General features: G+C 40.6%; 1 protein-coding gene across 3 annotated transcripts in view; it reads left to right on the forward strand.

The window, feature by feature from the left end:
- znf236 (zinc finger protein 236) overlaps positions 1–19,879 on the forward strand; it is a 159,325-nt gene extending 139,446 nt beyond the window's left edge. For all 3 annotated transcript variants that reach the window (XM_043688634.2, XM_087986227.1, XM_087986228.1), the window contains 5 exons: positions 3,064–3,198; positions 8,873–9,070; positions 14,434–14,563; positions 16,097–16,273; positions 18,536–19,879. In XM_043688634.2, coding sequence (XP_043544569.2) covers positions 3,064–3,198; positions 8,873–9,070; positions 14,434–14,563; positions 16,097–16,273; positions 18,536–18,666 — 771 coding nt within the window. In that variant the 3' untranslated portion in view covers positions 18,667–19,879. The remainder of the gene's footprint in view (positions 1–3,063; positions 3,199–8,872; positions 9,071–14,433; positions 14,564–16,096; positions 16,274–18,535) is intronic.
- The last annotated feature ends 2,771 nt before the right edge of the window (positions 19,880–22,650 follow it).

Below are 22,650 nucleotides of genomic sequence, written 5' to 3' on the forward strand. Positions count from 1 at the left end.
GAGCAGCTATTCTCAGGGAAATGCACAACAGAAATGTGGAGGTTGTTTAGGAAGCACTTGGTTCGAGTGCTGGATAGGTTTGTCCCACTGTGGCAAGGAAGGGATGGTACAATGAAGGAACCTTGGATGACAAGAGATGTGGATCATCTAGTCAAACCAGGATCAGACAGGGCTCCAGAGGATGACAAGGTAGCCAGGAAGGAACTGAAGCATGGCCTTAGGAGAGCTGAAAGGGGACATGAGAAAGCCTTGGCATGTTGGATTAAGGAAAGCCCCAAGGCATTCTACACTTATGTGAGGAACAAGAGGATGGCCAGCGTGAAGGTTAGGGCCGATCAGGGATAGTGCAAGGAACTTGGGTCTGGAGTCGGAGGAGGTAGGGGAGTACCTTAATGAATACTTTGCTTCAGTATTCACTAGTAAAGAGGGACCTTGTCATGTGTGAGAACAGCATGAAACAGGCTGATGCGCTCGAACAGGTGCGTCTTAAGAAGGAGGATGTGCTGGAAAGTTTGAAAAACATGAGGATTGATAAGTCCCCTGGGCCAGGTGGGATATACCCAAGGTTATTTTGGGAAGTGAGGAAAGAGATGGCTGCACCTTTGCCAATGAACTTTGTGATCTCACTCTCCACCTGTGTGGTACGAGATGATTGGAGGGTGGCAAATGTTATTCCCTTGTTCAAGAAAGGGAATAGGGATAACCTGGGAATTATAGACCAGTCAGTCTGAGTTTTGTGGTAGGCAAATTATTGGAGAGGGTTCTGAGACAGGATTTATGATTATTTCAAAAAGCATAGCTTGATTAGAGAGAGTAAGCATAGCTTTGTGAAGGACAGGTCATGCCACTCAAGCTTTGTTGAATTCTTTGAGGATGTGAAAAACACACTAATGAAGGTAGGGCAGTGGATGTGGTGTTTATGGATTTTAGCAAGGCATTTGATGAGGTTCCCTGTTGTAGATTCATTCAGAAAGTAAGGAGGTATGAAATACAGGGAAATTTTGGCTGTCTGGAATCAGAATCAGCTGGCCCGTAGAAGACAGACAGTGGTAGTAGATGGAAAGTATTCGGCCTGGAGCTTGGTGATCAGTGGTGTTCCTCATGCATCAGTTCTGGGACCTCTACTCTTTGTGATTTTTATAAATGACTTGAATGAAGAAATGAAAGGAAGGGTTAGTAATTTTGCCGATGACACGAAGATTGATGGAGTTGTCGATAGTGTGGAGGGTTGTTGTAGGTTGCATTGGGACATTGACAGGATGCAGAGCTGGCCTGAGAAGTGGCAGACGGAATTCAACCTGGAAAAATGTGAAGCGATTAATTTTGGAAGGTCTAATTTGAATGCAGATTACATGTTTAAATGGAGGATTCTTGGCATTAAGAGGAACAGAGGGATCTTGGAGTCCACGTCCATAGATTCTCAATGTTGCCACCCACGTTGATTGGGTTGTTAAGAAGGCATATTGTGTGTTGGCTTTCATTAGCAGGGGGATTGAGTTTAAGAACCGTGAGGTCATACTGCATCTCTATAAAGCCCTGGTTAGACCACATTTGGAATATTGTATTCAGCTCTGGTCTCCTCGTTATAGGAAGGATGTAGAAGCTTTAGAGACGGTGAAGAGCAGATTTACCAGGATGCTGCCTGTACTGGAGGGCATGCCTGATGAAAAAAGGTTAAGGGAGTTAGGGCTTTTCTCATTGGAGCGAAGAAGATTGAGAGGTGACTTGATGGATGTACAAGATGATGAGAGGCAGAGATAGAGTGGATAGTCTGAGACTCTTTGCCAGGGTGGAAATGGCTATTAGGAGGGGACATAATTTTAAGGTGATTGGAGGAAGGCTCTTTACACACAGAGTGGTGGATGCATGAAATTCACTGCTGGCAGTTGTAGTAGAGTCAGAAACATTAGGGATTTTTAAGCCATCCTTGGATAGACACATGGCTAATAGTAAAGTGAAGGGTCTGTCGGTTAGTTTGACTTTAGAGTAGGCTAAAAGATCGTCACCACATCGAGGGCTGAAGAGCCTGTATTGTGCTGTACTGTTCTATGTAACAACTTGTATTTGTATAGCATCTTTTGTGTGGTAAAGTGCCCCAAGTTGCTTTACCAGTGTATTGTCAAATAAAAATTGACACTGAGCCACATAAGGAGATTATTAAGGCAGATGAGAAAAAAACTTAATCAAAAAGATGCCCTCAAAGGAGGGAGGGAGAGAGAGAGAGAGAGCGCGCGAGAGAGATGTGAAAATCATTACAGAGCTTAGTGCCTCAGCAGCTATTTCCGTAGTCGAAAAACTAGTGCAATGGAAAGAATGAATGCATAAAAGATGTAAAGTAAATTAGTGGAGAGATCTTGGAGGGTTGTTAGGCTATGCAAGGTAATAGAGTTAGGGAGGAGTGAGCCCATGTAGGGATTTAAACATAAATAAATAAACATAAAAGGTTTAAATATTAAATTTATTTATAATATGCAGTGCCAAATATTTTAGCATATCAATTCCATGAAGCAGTTTTAGAAGAGTAATGGTGAAATAAGCTCAGAAAGATAAATGTATTTAAATATAATGATTAAGACCCAATTGTCTAAATTTTAAGGAAGGAATTTGAGGCTAATAATGATATACAGAAAATATAGACCAGATGTGCTTCATGCAAAATATTCACAGATGGGATGGATTTACTGACTGTTAATAACATTACAGATGTGTAATTTTTAATTTTAGTATTTTAGAATTGTTCTCTACAGAATGACTATAATGTTCAATGTGATGTTTTAGAATGGTGGCTTTAAAGTACAGGTACTTTAAAATGTCAGTGCCCTTAGATTTTCTTCATAAATTGCAAAATCACCATCTCTGTTTGCTACAACGTTATTGACATTAAAATATTTAAAACCTATATTCTATACTAAATATTTTTAGTGAAATATTTAGTATAGAATATGCTGACTGAATTGAAAATGGAAGTGTTATCTACAAGACTATTAATCACAGTGGAGCAAAACATTTGTTTTGTTGATATAATTGTGTCTGGTAATTTAATCTTTTCCTCTTCAAAAACAGGGGCAACAATTTCCAACAGTGGTTCCTGAAGCAACTCTCCCAGGCCAAACTGCATCAACTCATCCACAGGTTATATTGGTCAGTCAGGCACCACAAGATTCAGCTGGTACACAAGATGAGACGACCTCATACCAGGTACAGTACAGCAATTTAAATGATAAAATCATAGAATCATCATGAGATGAGGTAATTTGCCCTGAAACCCCATGTCGACACTTTGATAGAGCTATCCATTTACTCCCACTCCCCCTACTCTCCTCCTGTATTCCTGCAAATACATAAGTACCTCAGTTTTTCCTGAAAATTGCAATTGAATCAGCTTTCACACTCTTTCAGACAATTCCTTCCAGAGTGAAAAACATTCTTCTCTCTATTCTGTTTTTGTTTTTACCAATTATCTTAAATCGGTGATAATACTGTGGAAACAGTTTCTCCCTAACTAGTATACCCCATTTCATCCCCATTAAGTTCCCTTTGATTTTCATTACTCTAAGGAAAATGATTGTAGTTTCTGTAATTTCTCTGCATAAATAGGATCAATGTGACTTGATGGGTCAGTTGGTCTGCTTCTACACTGTAGGATATCTCTTATTCTATTAATTAAGGATTTAATTTAGAAAATCATGTGGCTAGTTTAAGAACTGGGTGGCAGAGGGTGAGTGAAGAGCAGTTCATTGAAATTTACATAGGTAAAGAATATAAATTTTGCTGTAAGCAACGTTTGTAATAAAGTGTCACATGGGAAGGCACAAAGGTATGCAGCTTTTATGAATGGCACATGTTGGTTCAGGCCTACACCCGGGAAGTATCTTCCACTGAAATACTTGAACTTGAATTTAAAACTTCAAATCAGGGCAATACAAAGAGAGTTTTTTTAGAGTTAGAAGTTCAACTCACTCTGCTGAGTTATAGAGAATAAGTTATAGGCAGAGGTGAATGGTGATCATCTGTATATATTAGGAGAAGCAAGAACACATAGGCTAGAGCAGGGATATTTAAAGGAAATGATCTGGTCCAGCAAGTTTGAAATACTTGTTGGGGAGGTGATGACTCCTTTTGGGGAGGTGATGACTCTGGGAGGGATCTTCACGGTGTTATAAAATAAGGCCATGCTTAAGAATGGAATATTGGAAGCACATCCATTCCAATGGAAAATTTGAAATGTTGGATTAGTTTATCGTAGGCTTCTATATATCTTATCATCAGACTCATCAGCTCCTTTTCTTCAAGAATTTTTTTTTGAAAAGGCATAGCTATGGATGTAGGTTTGCTCACTGAGCTGAAAGGTTTGTTTTCAGATGTTTTGTCACCATACTAAAACATCTTCAGTAAGCCTCTGGATAAAGCACTGGTGTTATAGCCCGTTTTCTATTTGTGTTTGGGTTGCCTTAGTGATGTCATTTCCTGTGGTGAAGTCATTTCCGGTGGTGATGTCATTTCCTGTTCTTTTTCTCATGGGGGTGGTAACTGTGATCCAAGTCAATGTGTGTGTTGACAGAGTTCTGGTTGGAATGCCATGCTTCTAGGAATTCTTGTGTGTGTCTCTGTTTGGCTTGTCTTGGCATGGATGTGTTGTCCCATTTGGAATATGCTGTTGAAAGAGTTGTGATGAGCACTGCAGAGCATCTTGCAGATAGTACGCACTGTTGCCTCTGTGTGCCAGTATTGGAAGGAGTGAATGGAGAATATATGAATGGGATGCTAGTCAAATGGGCTGCATCGTATTAAGCTGTGTTGAGTTGTTCTGTGTTGCTGGAGCTGCACTCCTCCAGGCAAGTAGAGAATATTTCCATCACACTTGACTTATGCCTCTTAGATGGTGGACAAGCTTTGGGTAGTCTGACTCTGACCTGATCCTTGAGCCACAGCATTTATTTGGCTGGTCCAATTACATTTCAGGACAGTGGTAACCCTCACAACGTTGATAGTGGGGTACTCGGTGATAGCAATGCAGTTGAATGTCAATGGACAATGGTTAGATTGTCTGTTGTTTGACATGGCATTGCCTAACACAAGTGTGGTGCAACCGTTACTTACTACTTGTTAGCCAAAGCCCAATGTTGTTCAGATGCTGCATTTCAGCAAGGATTGCTTCAGTATCTGAGGAGATCTGAGTATACAATGTATAACAGTAATCATCTATGACCTTCATCATGCACTATGGAAGGAAGGTCATTGATGAAGCAGCAGAAGATGGCAGGTTCATAACAGTAATCTGAGGAACTCCTAGAGTGATGCCCTGGGACTGAGATGGTTGACTTCCAACAACTACGACCATTATCATTTGTGCTAAGTATGATGTTGTGGTTCTGTTCGCCGAGCTGGAAGTTTTTGTTGCAAACGTTTTGTCCCCTGGCTAGGCGACATCATCAGTGCTTGGGAGCCTCCTGCGAAGCTCTTCTTTGATGTTTCCTCCAGTGTTTATAGTGGTCTGTCCCTGCCGCTTCCGGTTACTAAGGATAGTTGGTCGTGTCGTTTCGTGGCTAGTTGATGTGTAGCCACACACGCAGACAACAAGCAACATGAATTCGACTGGGACAACACTACTATCATAGGGCAAGCCAGACAGAGAACAGCCAGGGAATTCCTAGAGGCATGGCATTCATCCACAAACTCCATCAACAAACACATCGACCTGGACCCAATATACCAACCACTACAGCGGACAGCTGAAACTGACAACCGGAAGCGGCAGGGACAGACCACTATAAACACCGGAGGAAACATCAAAGAAGCGCTTTGCAGGAGGCTCCCAAGCACTGATGATGTCGCCTAGCCAGGGGACGAAACGTTTGCAACAAAAACTTCCAGCTCGGCGAACAGAACCACAACAACGAGCACCCGAGCTACAAATCTTCGCACAAACTTTGAACAGCTAAGTATGATTTCAAGTAGGAGAGGGTTGTATTTTTTATTCCCATTGACATACATTGTTGTAGGGCTCCTTGACTCTGTATTCTGTCAGATTCTGTCTTGATGACAAGGATAGTTGAACTCACCTTGCCTCTGGAGTTCAGCTGTTTTATTCATATTTGGACCAATGCTGTAAAGAGCCAGGAGTTGGGTCATTCTGACCTGTTCACTCGTGAAATAACTCCACAGACACTAGTATTCCATTATCAAGACACCCTTTACTTAACGCGTGAACTGTATATTAACTCTGACCAGGTAGCTCAGCACCAGTCCTTAGAGTGAGGATAATCGCCAAGACCCTTGTTTATATCTGTAAGCCAGGACTCCCTGATTGGCCCAGGATAACCGCCTCAGTCAGGAAACTCCAACTCAATGTGATCCACCTACCCAATCTCGTTCTAATCACTACAACTCATAAACAGAAAATTCAGCCTGTTACCACAGTTAATAAATCTTTTGCTCGTTTTGCTGATGATTGTGAGTAGACTGATGGTTCATTTATTGGCTAAATTGGATTTAATCTATAGTTTATAGCCAGGATACACCTTGTAAAATTTCCACATTACTGGTCATAAGGTTGTGTTGTGACTGTACGAGAACAGCTTGATAGGACCGCAGTTAATGCAGGAGTGCAGCTCTTCAGTATTATTGCTTGAATATCATCAGGCCTGTAGCCTTTACAGTGTACAATATCTTCAGTCATTTCTTGATAGCAAGTGCAATGAATTGAATTGGCTGAAGACTGAAATCTGTGACGTACAAGTAGATCATCCACTGGTACTTCAGGCTGAAAATGGTTACAAATACTTCAGTCTAGATGTGCTGTAACCTCCATCATTGAGTATGCAGATATTTGTGGAGCCACCATATCCTCTTAATTGCTTAATTATCCTCCACCATTCATAGCTGGGTGTGGCAAGATTACAGAACATTGGTTGGATCAGATCCGTCGATTGTGAGATTGCCTAGCTCTGTCTGTCGCCTGTACTTCCATTGTTTGACATGCAATTAGTTTTGTATTGTAGCTTTATAGGTTGATACCTTTTTTTTTTGGAATGTCTGCTGCTGCTCCTGGCACACCTTTTTGTACTCTTCATTGAATCAGGGTAGATTCCCTGGGTTGATGTTAAAGTTAGAGTTGGAGATATGCCAGGCATGTTCTGTTGTTGGTCCCTAATACCAAATGGATGCCCAGTTTTGAATTGCTAGATCTATTCAAAGTCAATCCCATTTTGCATGGTGGTAGTGATAAAGGATAACATGTTGAAGATTATTCTCACAGTGAAGCCAGTAATTTGTCTCCACAAGGACTATGCAGTGGTCACTCTCACTGATACTGTCATGGACAGATGCATTTGCGGAAGGCAGACTTGTAATGACAAAGTCAAGTAGATATTTTTGTCGTCTTGGTTCCTCACCTCACTCGCCACAGATCCAGCCTGGCAGTGTGCAAGTTTCACTAAGTTGAGCTTTTCAACAAACTGGCAACATCTAATAGATTCAGGAGGAATACAAATGCCTTGAATTAAAAATTTGAGTAGATACAAAGGTAGGCTTTCAAGGCGTGGGACTTGCCTTGCTTATTTGCATGTGGTTCCGGTGAGAAAGTGGGGTATAAAAACACACTCACATCCAGGAGTGAAGCCAAAAAACTAAATGGTCAAATTAACAGCTAATGTTTAACTAATGAGTAACATCTTTTTAAAAGTACCGATGATGGATCCTTCCTGTTTGTTAGTACAATGGGTTTCTCATATTTTTAGAAGCAATTTTAAACGGAGACCCAGTTTGTCTGTTGGGACAGCTGCAAATGTACATGTGTTTGAATATTAATCAAATTTTAATCAGCATACCCTATTTGTGATTATGTGAGATGTTTTGGAAGTTAAAGGAGTTCTGTGAAGTCCTTGAAGTGTCCTGAAGACATGAAAGATGCTGTGTAACTGCAAACACTTGCTTTGAATGAACATGAGGACAATCAATATAATTCTGTGTCCACTGTGGATTTATCCAGAAGAATAACTGTGTCATTCATATCAGTTAACGTCAAAGTTTTATTTGTGGCATTTGAATTCAATAATCTCATTGAAAGCCAGCTAGGCACCTCTTGTTTGTTACATAGTGATTGCTTCAATAAGTTGGGATATCTATCATGTCAAAATGTCATAAACCAATGCATTTATCTAGCACCTTTAATGTAGATAATCACAATGATGATTATCTAACAAAATTTGACTCCAAATCACTTAGGGAGGTAAATTCCAGAGCTTTGACAACTTGAGGCATGCTGCTAGTGATGGGATGAGTTAGTAAGTTAGGGTTACTTAAGAGCCAGATTTGAAGGAGCTTGTGGAAGTGTAAGGCTGGAAGAGATCTCCGAAACTGGTTGAGGCATTTTGACACCATGTTTGAAGTATAACTACTTGGGAAGTACTGAATAGTGTCTGGAACTATACTGTGTCAGATCCTTTTGATTCCATTCAGAACTGAAAATGTGATTAGAATATAGTAGTCAGAAAATAAGTTATTTTAGTCAGCTTGGTTTGCAATATAGTGATGCCAACAAGCCTGGGTTCAATTCCCACACCAGCTAAGATTACCAGGATCCTCCTCAACCTTTCCCCTCATCTGAGATGTGATAACCACAGGTTAAACCACCAACCGTCCTCTCTGAGTAGTGAGCGAGAAGCCTATAGTCCAGTATGACTATGGCGAGTTTACCTTTAATCTGTCTAATTTTATATGCGCAGCAATTTTGTCATTGTGCTCATGTGACAGCAATAATTATGCAAATAGGCAAAATCAAAAAAATGAGATCCTGTTAGTACATTGCCTTTCTGACAAAATTTGCACCAGATCTTAATGTCATGAACTGAATTTGCACCTTCTGGTTTAGGTAACTGAGACAACGATTAGTTTTACAGAAGACAGTCAGACAGATGATGAGGGCCAGATAAATCACTGTCCCAATTGTAGCCAAAGCTTCTCTTCAGGCTCCATGCTCCGTCGACATTGCCGCGAAGCCCATGGGGAGGAACGAATCCACATATGCAACGTCTGCAGCAAAGCCTTCAAACGAGCAGCCCATCTCAAGGTAATTGAATAAAATCACAGACAAATTGGTTAAATTTACTATTAATGTTGCAACGCTTTTTTTTGTTTGGGCACCATCCCCTTTCTTCAAGTTTATCTTTTTGGCATAATTTCCAGCAAACTAAGCATCTCACTTGGTACAAACAGGATGTCCCCCTTAGTCCCCACCTACGTTCGAGACACCACCCACGCCCTCCACCTCCTCCATGATTTTCACTTCCCTGGCCCCCAACGTCTTATCCTCACGATGGACATCCAGTCCCTATACATTTCCATCCCCATACGCTTCCATCCCCCATCACGAAGGCCTCCAAAGCCCTCCGCTTCCTCCTCTCCCACCGACCCAACCAGTAACCTTCCACTGACACCCTCCTTCGACTGACTGAACTGGTCCTCACTCTTAACAACTTCTCCTTCCAATCCTCCCACTTCCTCCAAACCAAAGGAGTAGGTATGGGCACCTGCATGGACCCCAGCTATGCCTGCCTCTTCGTCGGATATGTGGAACAGTCCATCTTCCGCAGCTACACTGGCACCACCCCCCCACCTTTTCCTCCGCTACATCGATGATTGTATTGGCGCTATCTTGTGCTCCCACGAGGAGGTTGAACAGTTCATCCACTTTACTAACACCTTCCACCCCGACCTCAAATTTACCTGGACCGTCTCAGACTCCTCCCTTCCCTTCTTAGACCTCTCCATTTCTATCTCGGGCGACCGACTCAACACAGGCATTTACTACAAACCGACCGACTCCCACAACTACCTAGATTACACTTCCTCCCACCCTGCCCTCTGTAAAAACGCCATCCCATATTCCCAATTCCTTCGCCTCCGCCGCATCTGCTCCCAGGAGGACCAATTCCACTACCGAACAACCCAAATGGCCTCCTTCTTCAAAGACCGCAATTTCCCCTCAGATGTAGTTGACGATGTTCTCCATCGCATCTCCTCCACTTTCCGCACCTCTGCCCTTGAACCCCGCCCCTCCAATCGCCACCAGGACAGAACCCCACTGGTCCTCATCTTCCACCCCACCAACCTCCGGATACGTCGTATCATCCTCCATCATTTCAGCCACCTCCAAACAGACCCCACCACCAGGGATATATTTCCCTCCCCACCCTTATCAGCATTCCGGAGAGACCACTCCCTCCGCGACTCCCTCGTCAGGTCCACACACCCACCAACCCAACCTCCACTCCCGGCACCTTCCCCTGCAACCGCAAGAAGTGCAAAACTTGCGCCCACACCTTCCCCCCTCACCTCCCTCCAAGCCCCCAATGGATCCTTCCATATCTGTCGCAAATTCACCTGCACCTCCGTACATATCATTTACTGTATCCGTTGCACCCGATGTGGTTTCCTCTACATTGGGGAGACAGGCCGCCTACTTGTGGAATGTTTCAGGGAACACCTCTGGGACACCCGCACCAACCAATACAACTGCCCCGTGGCTGAACACTTTAACTCCCCCTCCCACTCCGCCAAGGACATGCAGGTCCTTGGCCTCCTCCATTGCCAGACGCCTGGAGGAAGAGCGCCTCATCTTCAGCCTAGGAACCCTCCGACCACACGGGATGAATGTAGATTTCTCCAGCTTCCTCATTTCCCCTTCCCCCACCTTCTCTCGGTCCCAACCCCCGGATTCAGCACTGCCCTCTTGACCTGCAATCTTCTTCCCGACCTCTCCGCCCCCACCCCCTCTCCGGCCTACCACCCTCATCCTCACCTCCTTCCACCTATCGTATTCCCAGTGCCCCTCCCCCCTACCTTTTATCTCAGCCCGCTTGGCACACCAGCCTCATTCCTGAAGAAGGGCTTATGCCCGAAACGTCGATTCTCCTGCTCCTCGGATGCTCCCTGGCCTGCTGTGTTTTCCAGCACCACATTTTTCAACAAACAGGATGTTGGCTACATTTCTTTAACCAATTGTATCTAGGCTGTTCAGTTGTTTCTGTGAGTTAAAAAGATATGTGATCCTGTCTATAGCTCTTCAAATAACGAGTGACTGTTTTAAGATCTTTTTGTGGAGCTGTTGAGTGAAACACTTCTGATGGATGGACAAACTTCCAGTACAAAATTTACTTGTGGTATTGACTTGGGTTAACTTCTAGTTTGACAAAATTTCAATTTTAAAGATTATTAACTCTCTTTCCCATCTCTGTAGCCTCTAGTATACCTCCTCTGAGATCTCAAAGCTCCTCTACTTCTAGTTTCTTATTGATCTCTAATTTTTTTCTTTTTTGCTCCTCCATTGGCAGTCATGCCTTCAGCTGTCCAAGCCTAAGTGCTGCAATTCTATGTCTAATCCTCTATGTCTATATATTCCTCCTCCTGGCTCCTTTACTACACGACTTAAATCTACCTGTTGAACCAACTTTTGGTCATCTGTCCTAGTATCTCCTTTGTGGCTTGGAGTCAAATCTTAATCACTCTTGTGAAGTACTTTGGGACATTTTATTAGTTAAGTGAAAATTATAATAGAGAGGCTCGAGAAGATGCCTTTGAACCCTTAGCCTCTACCTTACTTGCTCGGAAGGCAATTGAAGGCGACTTTTTTGGATGCAAGTAGCACTTTTTCTGATGATGTTTTATTTGTTCGTGAGATGAATGTGTGCTGGCAAGGGGAATGTTTACGATTGCTCTTGAGAAAGATGTTGATTAGTTGATTGTATTGAATGGCTTGCTTAGACTATTTTAGAGGATAGGAAAAAGTAAACAATATAGCATAGTACATCAGCATGTAGAAGCTTTTTTAAAAATGTAATCATTTGCGTTTATTTGAGTCCTTTCAAGTTTCTTTCTCCTCTTACTCTATCAAAATAATTTCATGATTTAAGATCTCATTGCATAGGTTTGTAATGATAATCATAATGTCAAAGAATTTTTAGGCATATTAACCCTATTAGGAAGACAATATTGGAGCTGTGTTATACTGAGCTTGAGTTTAGTAGAAGCTCCAGCTTCGTAATTCCTTATTCTACTCATGTTTTGATGTAACAGGATGCTTATCGTGGCGTGCTCTAAAGGAACTAATGACTTTTAACCCTTTTCATCCCCTGGGTAGTACTTTCTTGAATGTTGTACCATCTTGCTGGACAATCAGAACCTTTTTAAATGCTGTAAATGTAAGGAGCATTTGCACAGTGGGCATGTGGCTAGCATGTATACATGTTGGCTAGGCATCATGCAGCTAGGTTGTGTTACAGTGATTTGATGCGTGATGTTTTTGAAAGGTATGGGTGACAGGGCTATTGATTGTACATTGCATCTTGAATATGTACCCTGTTGAAATATATGTTTCCAAGAAATTTGTATGGTAGTGTGAAGATTTGAATATCATGGGGCGTACAATGAGAGGTGGACTCACTGAGATCTTAATAGAGAGAGGAGAACTTCTTCAAGGTAGGCATCCCTGGAAGAGGCTTTGCAGTAATGTTGAAATCAACTAGGAGACAGTGAGGTCTGCAGATGCAGGAGATCAGAGTTGTGATTGTGTTGCTGGAAAAGCAAAGCCGGTCAGGCAGCATCCGAGGAGCCAATCCTGCTCCACAGATGCTGCCTGACCTGCTGTGTTTTTCCAGCAACACAATCTCAACTCTGATCTCCAGCATCTGCAGACCTCACTGTCTCATCCTTGAAGATTTGAATGGGTGAGCAGCAGGAGTAGAATTAATCTGTAATGTGGTCTTGGATTCTTGACTTAGAAAGCAGGATTTTCTGTCTCTTCCAAGTTCCTTATCATGGAACAATGTTGTTTCAACCTGCTACAGGTATCATTGCAAATCCAGGAAGCTGGTCACCATGTCCTAACACGCAAGATGTACTGCTGTTGTCTGGTGAGGATTTCCTGAAATTCCAAACAGGATATCCATCCTCATGTGGTAGTTCAACCACCAAGTGGACTTGTGACCTATTGCTGCAGCGCTTCATCACTTAGACAGACAAACCTGTTCTGTGTTTTCATTATGTAATGAAATAAAATGAATGGACATTCACCTTCTCTGCATACCACCCCCTCCTTCACTCTCTCCATAATGACCAGTAAATATTTCAAGCTTACTTTAAGTGCTGTAAAATCTGTTAATATTTTCCTCCTCTTCAGATTGGATTCTTTCTGTTTTCTGTATTTCTTCATGAAATTAGAATCCGACACAAATGGTTGCTCCAATTATATGATCCCAGAGATAATACTTTCATTTTTTTTTTTACAATTTCATTTATATTTAGGTTCATTTAGCCAGAACTGAAATAATCATCTGTTAATTTCTGAATTTATACATGATACATTTTAATGTAGAGCCAATCAAAAGAAAAGGACAAATTATTAGATAGACTGTCATGGTGCACCTGTCACATTAATTCCACACTTTTATATTGATGTCTCATCCACAGATTAGAGCCTTATTGATTATTTGTGAGGCCTCAAATGGTATAATTGTGAGCACAATTCTTCAAGATATAAGGGCTTTCATAGAATCATAGAATCTCTACAGTGTGGAATCAGGCCATTTGGCCCAACAAGTCCACACCAACCCTTTGAAGAACATCCCACCCAGACCCATTTCCCTGCCCCATTACTCTACATTTCCTCTGACTAATGCATCTAACCTACAAATCCCTGAACACTTTGGGCAATTTAGCTTGGCCAATTTACCTAACCTGCACATCTTTGACTATGGGAGGAAACCGGAGCACCCAGAGGAAACCCACACAGACACTAGGACGATGTGCAAACTCCATGCAGACAGTCACCCGAGGCTGGAATCGAATCCAGGTCTCTGCCACCGTGCCGCCCATTTCGAAAAAGGCCGCAGAGTTGTATCAGAATGTTTACTGAGATGGGGTGAACCCAGAGTTATGAGGAAAGTTAGAATTGTTTTTCTTGAAATAGAGATTAAAAGAAATCTATAAAGGTTTCCACAATGAAAAGTGATTTTCATACAATGTTAACTGAAAATCTGCCTGTCTGGTAAATGGGTCAATAACCAGAAATTGTAGATTTAAAATCATTGGCACAATATCTAGAGGGAGATGAGAATTTTTTTTAAGAGTTATCAGAATTTGGAATGCGGTAATTAAAAAAAAATGGTGGGAGTTGTATCTATAAAACAGCTTAAAGAAACTTGAGGATGGGTTAAGGACAAAAATAAAGATGTGAAACCGACTCTTTCATTAAGCCAGCACAGGTACCATAGACCACATGGTAATCTTCTGTACTGGATGATGCCATGGTGAAAGTGTACTTTGTGTTGATAAAATTATGCCATAATGATCTGTTTACTCATTTTCGTGCAGCACTTAATATTTATTGATGTGATAGTAGAATTTTAAACAAGTACAACTGTTTTTAAATCAAAGGACCATCTTCAGACACACCAACCTGGACCTTCGCCCAGCAGTCAGAAACCTAAACTTTATAAATGTGAATCCTGCGACAAGGCATTTGCTAAACCGAGCCAGCTAGAGAGGCACAATCGGATCCACACAGGTATTCATCAGTTAATATCTTTAGATTGTGGAATATGTGCGCTAGTATGATAGAAATGTTTCTTAAATAGGTTTTATAAGGCTCATATTGAAAAGTTTTGTAAAGCAGGTTAAGGGGGCATTTAATGGAGGTGTTCCAAATTTTAAGGGGTTTTATTAGAATGAGTAGGGAGAAATGATTTCCATTGGCAGTTGGGTTAGTAACCAGAAGGGAGAAATTGCCAGCGGGTAGATGAGAATGTTTTTAAACTTAGCAAGCTCTGATAATCTGGAATGCACTGTCATAAAGGCTGGTCATATTAACAATAGATTTCAAAAGCAAATTCGATACATACTCAAAAAAGAAGAGTTCTAGGACAGTAGGAAAAAATCAGGGGAGTGAGTTATTTTGTGACTCTTGAGGTTCAAGGTGGCCATCTATGTGTGGTAGCACATGAGAAGGGTGAGGTACTAAACAACTATATCGTGTCAATATTTACGATGGAGAAGGACATGGAAGCTAGGGAACTTGGGGAAACAAATAGTGATGTCTTGGAAAGAATTTTTATTGCAGATGAGAAGGTGCTGGATGTCTTAAAATGCATAAAGGTCAATAAATGCCTAGGACCTAATCAGGTGTTTCCAAGAATTTTTGTGGAAAGCTAGGGGAGAGATTGCTGGACCCCTTTGCTGAGATATTTGCATAATCAACAGCCACGAATGAGGTGCCAAAAGACTGGAGGTTGGCTAATGTGATGCCATGATCTAAGAAAGGCTGTAAGGAAAAGCCAGGGAACTATAGAGTAGTGAACCTTGCATCAGTGGGTAAGTTGTTGAAAGGAATTCTGAGGGACAGGGTTGACGTGCTTTTGGAAAGGCAAGGACTGATTAGGAATCGTCATAAAGGTTTTGTACGTGGGAAACCATGTCACATGAACTTGAGTTTTTTGAAGAAGTGACAAAGAGGACGTTGTCTATACGGACTTCAACAAAACGTTCAACAAGGTTCCGCATGGTAGACTGGTTAGTTAGATCACATGGGATCCAGAGGGAGCTAGCCAATTGAATACAAAATTGGCTTGAAGGTAGGAGACAGATGGGAATGGTAGAGGGTTGCTTTACAGACTGCAGGCCTGTGACCAGTGGTGTGCCACAAGGATTAGTGCTCAGTCCACTGCCTTTTGTCATTTATATAAATGATTTGGATATGAATATAGAAGGCATGGTTAGTAAGTTTGCAAGAGGATTCGAGTGGTGTAGTGGTCAGTGAAGAAGATTATCTCAGAGTACACAGGGACTTTGATAAGATGGACCAATGTGATGAGGAGTGGCAGTGGAGTTTAATTTAAATAGGTGTGAGGTGGTGCATTTGTATATTTTGAAACCCAGTTCCCCATGAAAATTGTCATTTCAGATTGTATTGAAATTCAACCTGTGTCTTTGCCAGAACTTTCAAAACCGTGTTTTCAACCTGCTGGTGTAGCTTGTAAGAATGGAAGGGTCTAAACTTGAGAATGGGCATTGTAACTGAGAACATTTGTGACATTTGTTTCAGGTGAACGGCCATTTCAATGCAACCTCTGTGAAAAAGCCTTCAACCAAAAAAATGCACTGCAAGTACATATGAAGAAACATACTGGTGAGAGACCATACAAGTGTGACTACTGCGGGATTTCTTTCACACAAAAAGGCAATATGAAGATACATATGAAGAGGGCACATGGTTTTCCTGGTTAGTGTTACAGTGAATGCAACTGTGAACCATTCCGTTTTTTTAAAAATGTACATATTTTTGTTTTACAGGAAGTAGGGGTGGGTGGTAGTGAGAGGGATATGCAAAGTGACCAGGCAGCTGTAGCGGAGGATCAAGTGTATGTTTAAAAGGTAAATCTCTTGTGGAGGTGACTCCTTCAATTCACAGCTATTTTAAACTTAGTCCAGCTACTCCTAGATGAAGGCTACTTACATGTAGAAATGATTTTAACAACTGCAATCCCATAAGCTCAGCTGATTCTCATTGACAGCATAGAGGCTAAGTGGAAGATCCAGGGATTCCAGTCACTTCTCCTCACTTGTACATGAACTGCAATCCTAAATTGTATTTATCTTTTCATCATTATACTTGTCCCATAATGTGTTTCCATGAATGGACGCATTACATGGTTATTTCCCAACTAAAATAACTACTAAACGTAATGTTGCTGTAACTTTCAAATCTGCAATTAAGGCTTTATTTAGTGCAAGTTTGCTTTTATTAAGTCAAAACATGTGGATTGAAGTCCTGTTATGCCTTTTTAGTCTGATGTGCAACTCGTGTTGACCATCAATTTCCAGGAATGTTCTCTGTTCAATCCCACTCTATCTATGTACGTCTACCAGTGGACGAATTGGCAACCAACTGCTTCTAAGTACATTCCTCTTTGGTCTCTTTAATGTGCTGTTCAAGGGCCTGATGGCTGTTCTTCAATTTTGGTGTCAGGCTAAACAGAACCTAGGCAGGGTTTGAGCTCTCTTCATTTTTTCTAGGTCACCATGACCCTAATAGAAACATAAGAACTCAGAGCAGGGGTAGGCCATTGAGCCCTTTGAACCTGCTCTGACCATTCAGTGCAATCATGGCTGAAGCTGTATCTCAATGCCGAATTCCTGCTTTCTCCCTATTCCCTTTATTGCCTTTTAAAATCTAGGAATTTAGCTATCTGCTTCTTGAAAACTTTCAGTGATTTGGCCTCTATAGCTTTCTGTTCATTACCTTTTGAGTGAACAAATATTTCCTCTTCTCAGTTCTAAATAGCTTAACCTTTATCCTGACTTTATTCTAAACTTTCCAACCAGGGAAACATCCTTGTTGCATCTAGTCAGTTCAGTCCTGTTGGAATTTTATATATTTTGATCAGATCTCCTGTCATCCTTCTAAACTCTAGTGAATAAAGGACCAGTCAAACCAATCTCCTCTTGGGTTTTCCTTTGCATCAACCTTGTGAACGTCTGCTGAACTTCCTCAGTGGCAAGAATAAACTTTCTTAGGTGTAGAGATCAAAACCACATGCAGTAGTTAAAGTGTGGTCTCACCAAGAATCTGCGTAACTGCAACAAGACATCTGTATGTCTGAACTTAAATCCACTTGCGATGAATGCCAATATACCATTTACCTTCCCAATTGCTTTATGCAACGGCACTCCGATCCCTTTGTATATCCACACTTGCCAATATTATCACTATTTAAATAATATTCTTCCATTCTGTTTTTCAGACTGAGCCATGTAATACTGTATCTGCCATGTTCTTGCCGACTCACTCAATTGGTTTAAATCATCTTGAAGTCTCCTTGCATCATTCTTAAAAACAAGTCCAGTTTTGTATTGTCAGCAACTGGGCATTATTGCATTTTTGTTCCCTCATCCATGTAATTTACAAAAACTATGAATAGTTAGGACTCTAGCACTGATCCATGTGGTAACCCACACCTTCTGAAAATAATCAGCAATCTTCAAAGGGCTGGCAGAGACAGTTTTTTAAAAATCTTTTTCTTTAGCTATCTGATATGCAGCTGGAAAGCTTTGTGAAACATGTAGACTCTCCCCCACTTGCATTCACCTGAACCCCTTCAGGGGATTATCTGTCAACTAACTGGGCTCTGGTCAATTTTAGGATTTAACAAGACCAAACTGATATAACTAATGTGCAGTCAGTGTCCACAGCTCATTTGTAACTTGGATATGAGGCACAAGATCCAATTTGGAGTGAACATCAGGCCTCTGTTCGAGGCCATTCATCATTATTGCACGATAATCACTGACAAAACCAATTTTTCTTCCCTATTATGGAGGAAACAATTACAAAGGCTCCTCACTGTCCATGCCTTAGTGTTTTTAAAAAAAGTAGCTACAATGTTGGAAATTGTGTATAATTAATGCACATCTTTTGAGGGATTGCTAGGTCTAATAATTCTTTGAGCTTGAAATATTTTCATTTTACTTTTTGCTCCTGCAGGTGGTGCTCAGGACACAGGAAGTAGCCAAGAACAAGAAGGAGATGATGTAAGCCGTGGTCTTGACCTAGTGGAAGTTGTTCCAGAATCTACTAATGAATGGCACTGTAGGATAGCAAATGTATTCAATTAACTTATCTCTCCAAGTGATATGCAAGTGCAACAAATTGCGTGTCCAAGAAACTTTTTTTTTCTGTTGGTCAGATTCTTTCAGTTTCCATCATTGTTACATATCAAGAGTTTGAAAGGTACCCCACCAGGTCATGCAAGAAGTCAAACCGGTACCAGGTTTGTCTATGTGTGTCAAATAAACTGCTAAAACAAAGAGTTGTCCTTCAGCTAAAGGGCTAAAATCATGAAGTACTTAGTTTATGACCAATCAGCATGCAATGCTAAATAGTATTCTGAAGCAAAATTGGATGAGATCCAGTTTCAGGAAAATGCAGCACATGAAGTATACTGACATAACGATCCACTTTGAAGTCTCTCTGCAGAGGAAACCTAGGCCTTTTACTGCTGTGCAGGGTACAGTTTCTTGTGGTATCAAGAGTAGCACTGCAAACCTAAATTAAATTGGCCTGGTTGCTTAGGCAGAATACTGGACATTGGGGAAGCCATGCCACACATCTATCATCTGGCCATTTCATGGCTCTGCCACTGCTCAACCAAATTGGCTGCCATATTTCCAGAGAACTTTTAATTATGATCTGCCTGGTAGTTATTCAGAATGTTTGTAGTGTTATGAATTGTCACTAGTGTGACTGACTTTCAGAATATATAATTATTCCATGTATTAAAATAAATGTGTGAATTTTGTTGCATTCCAAAGATTATTTTTATAATTGTTCCCCACGTCTATAGCACGTTTGTGCGTTTGATAAAAAAAAAATTAGATGGGGAATTTGTACATGGCTGTATATATTGTCTATGTTCTAAGGCTAAAGTATTTTCAGTTTGCACTGTTATCACATGGGCACTTCTTTTCAGTATTGTACTTTTCTCATTGCATTTTTAACAAGTGTTCATCCTTCGCTCTTCACCGGTTTCTCCCTACCCCAACAACCCTGCTGTATAACTTTGTGCATCATTTTTTGACTTTGGAACAAGCTGGAAAAAAATTGTGACATTTGTAAATTCTCTTCGGATATAAATATAACATAAAGCATCTTGAATGATGATCAAAGGATGAACCTTTTTCTGTCTCCAATGGAGCTTTTCTTTTGTTTGAACAATTTAAGTGCTTTGTAATATAAATTGTATAATTTGTGACTTTTTTTTTGTAAGTACATGTATTGTATTTAAATCAAGATATTTCAAATAATAATACTATTGGTTTTTAATAACCAGTTCTGTGTTTTCTTTATTACTTCAAGGGGATAATCAGATTCCCAATTTGTTCAATCATTTCTGGAGGTGCTGAGTTTTATTGGGAATGGTCTATGAGAGCTTTAGTAAATGATTTCTTCATAATGTACTAACCAGACAGTGGGTAAGGAGGCCAGAAAGCTTTTGATTGTGGAAGATGTTCTACGAGAGTCAAAGGGTATAAAAATATAAACAGAAAATGCATGGAAAACTCAGCAGAATTGGTGGCATCTGTGCAGGGAGAAAATAGAGTTGATGTCAGTGAACTTTTGTTAGAACTGGGAAAAGTCAGAAATTTTAACAATTTTTAAACAATTTTCGATGAAGAGAGAAAGAGGTGACGGAATGAGAGAAGGGGAAGGGCTGTGGGGTGAAAAACAAGTAATTTAAACAACAGAACCAATGCTGGTGCAAAGTAAAAGGGGGTGGCCATGGGACAAGTAAAGAAAAAAAGCTGGAACAAAAAATAGCTGCTGCATTCATTCACAAATACTCTCATTTTGACCCTATAATGGAGGATAGACCATTTATTAAGCAGCTGATGGTTGGGCCTAGGTCACTGCCCTTAAAAATTATTTTACCAAGTCCTGTGTCTGATATGATTATTATGGCAAGATTTTTTTCTCTTCCTTTGTGCTAGGTGTGAACCCAGCTAGTGGAAAGTTTTATCTTAATTCCCATTAGGTTCTGTGATGCCACCTTTGGTGAAAAGCTGCACTCACTATCGGCCGCTATCTCACTAATCTGGCAACTGTATCCTGGTCAATAGTAGTGCTGCTGAGGCATTCTTGATAATGGGGTTTGAAGTTCTCCACCCTTCTGTTCCATTTATAGTGCTCGTCCAACTTACACTGAAAATCAAGAATACTGATTTTTCAGCTGATAGGCCAGTAATTCATAGCCATCACATATTTCCTCTTCATAAGACTTATAGGGTCCAGAGTCTATTTTGAAGATTCCCAGGAATATTCCCTCCCAACTGTAATTTACAGTGCCACCCGCCCTGGTTGGACTGTCCTTCTGGTGGGATAGGACATACCCAGTAATAGGATCGGAGGAGTCAGTGATGTTACTTGTCTGAAGGTTTGACTGTAATTCTTTTGTTTGACTATTCTGTGAAACAACTCTTCTAGTTTTGGCATAAGGCTCCAGCTGTTTTAAGGAGAATTCTCTATGATTGAAACGACTGTTTGAGCCTTTTTTTAAAAATATCCAAATATTGTGTGTTTAATTTTATTTATCACACTTTATTGTAGCAATTTAGTACAATTGAGTGGCTTGCAAGCCCATTTTGGAGACTGTTAAGAGTCAACCGTATTGCTTTGAATCTGGAGTATTTGGCTAGACCAAGTAACTGCCTTCTGAGAAGGACATGACTGAACTTCTTAACACTAAATTAGTTACTTGGTCACCATTACTGATTTAGGTTGTGTTTCTCTGTTTTAAGTCCAGACCTTTGATTTTGCAGCGCAGTAACAAAACAAAACCAGCTTGATACCATTCCTCGTGGGAATGGTATTTGGATGTAAAGATGACAATTGGGTATGTCTGTTATGTTGCATTCTTGAATATGAGACCATATAAGCTTAATTTCAATTTAAAGTTGGAAAGGGGATTGTTTACAGATTAACCAGGAAAGAAGGGAAGGGGGAATTATTGGACAGCTCTATCAAAGAGCTAGTGCACGTAAAATGAGCTGAATGGCCTATTTTGGTGTTGTATGATTCTATACTAGCATCTCTTCAATTATTTGGTTTCTCAAACTTGTACAACTCTGAGGTAAATGTCACTTTTTCATCTAAATTGGAAAAGTTTTGAGATCTTTTCGCTTGTCTTCTGAGTACTTGGAAAGTTAATTATTTCGAGTATTTATCATCTTGCATTCTTTCATGCTTATTTGAATCTTTTATGATACTTGCCTCTTAGGTTTGTAGTTCAGAAACCTCTTGCTGTTATGTGTTATGATCACTATGGAGAAATCAGACATTAGTTAAGATCTAGCTGGATGGACCATAATTATTTAAATAATATAATGCGTGGAAGAACCAAGAGTGAAAAAATAAGCACAGGAATCCAGGATTAACTTTAAATACCAAAGGATTATTTACAAATTTGAATAAAACACGAGCAATCTTGAGTAAATCAGTATGCTGAGCAATTAAAACAATACAAGCTTCCAGTTTAAACTCAATGTAACAGACTTGACACCCAGTTTAATCTTTTTAACTGCACTTTCACTCTGGCTTTTAACCATATACCGTAGCAGACAGTTCCTCTCTTATTAGTTTGGCTGCACAGATCACAACTCTGGTCTTCCTCCCAATCCTACCACAGGTGTCTGAGTCATATGTCAGTACCCACCAGACACATGTTGATACTTCTTAGTATATTTAAAAACTGGAATTCTCTCTATCAAGCTACGTGACCCTACTCATTTCTCTAGAATTTCCTTTATGACCCTGTAATCTCACACAGCTCAGTTCTTTACTTAAAAGTAGCAGACTAGATGTCTATATCCTCCAAAATAGCTTCCTTCTAAATTACTCTTTTTTTTAAAAAAAAAACAAAACTGACCAATTTTCATTTAGAACATGGATTCATTCTGAGCAATCATGTCCATAGCAACATCCTGGCTTTTGAGCTTTTAAAAGTCTCTCTCAGCCAAATTGGAAGTTCAAATCTCATTTGTAAGCACAAAATGGTCTCTTAACTGGTTGAAAAGTCCAAGCACGAGTTATAAATACAACCATCA

The sequence above is a fragment of the Chiloscyllium plagiosum genome, unplaced genomic scaffold, assembly GCF_037043375.1.
Source record: "Chiloscyllium plagiosum isolate Xiang-an unplaced genomic scaffold, Cpla_swu_hap1 HiC_scaffold_4, whole genome shotgun sequence".
In the NCBI taxonomy this organism is placed as follows: Eukaryota; Metazoa; Chordata; class Chondrichthyes; order Orectolobiformes; family Hemiscylliidae; genus Chiloscyllium; species Chiloscyllium plagiosum.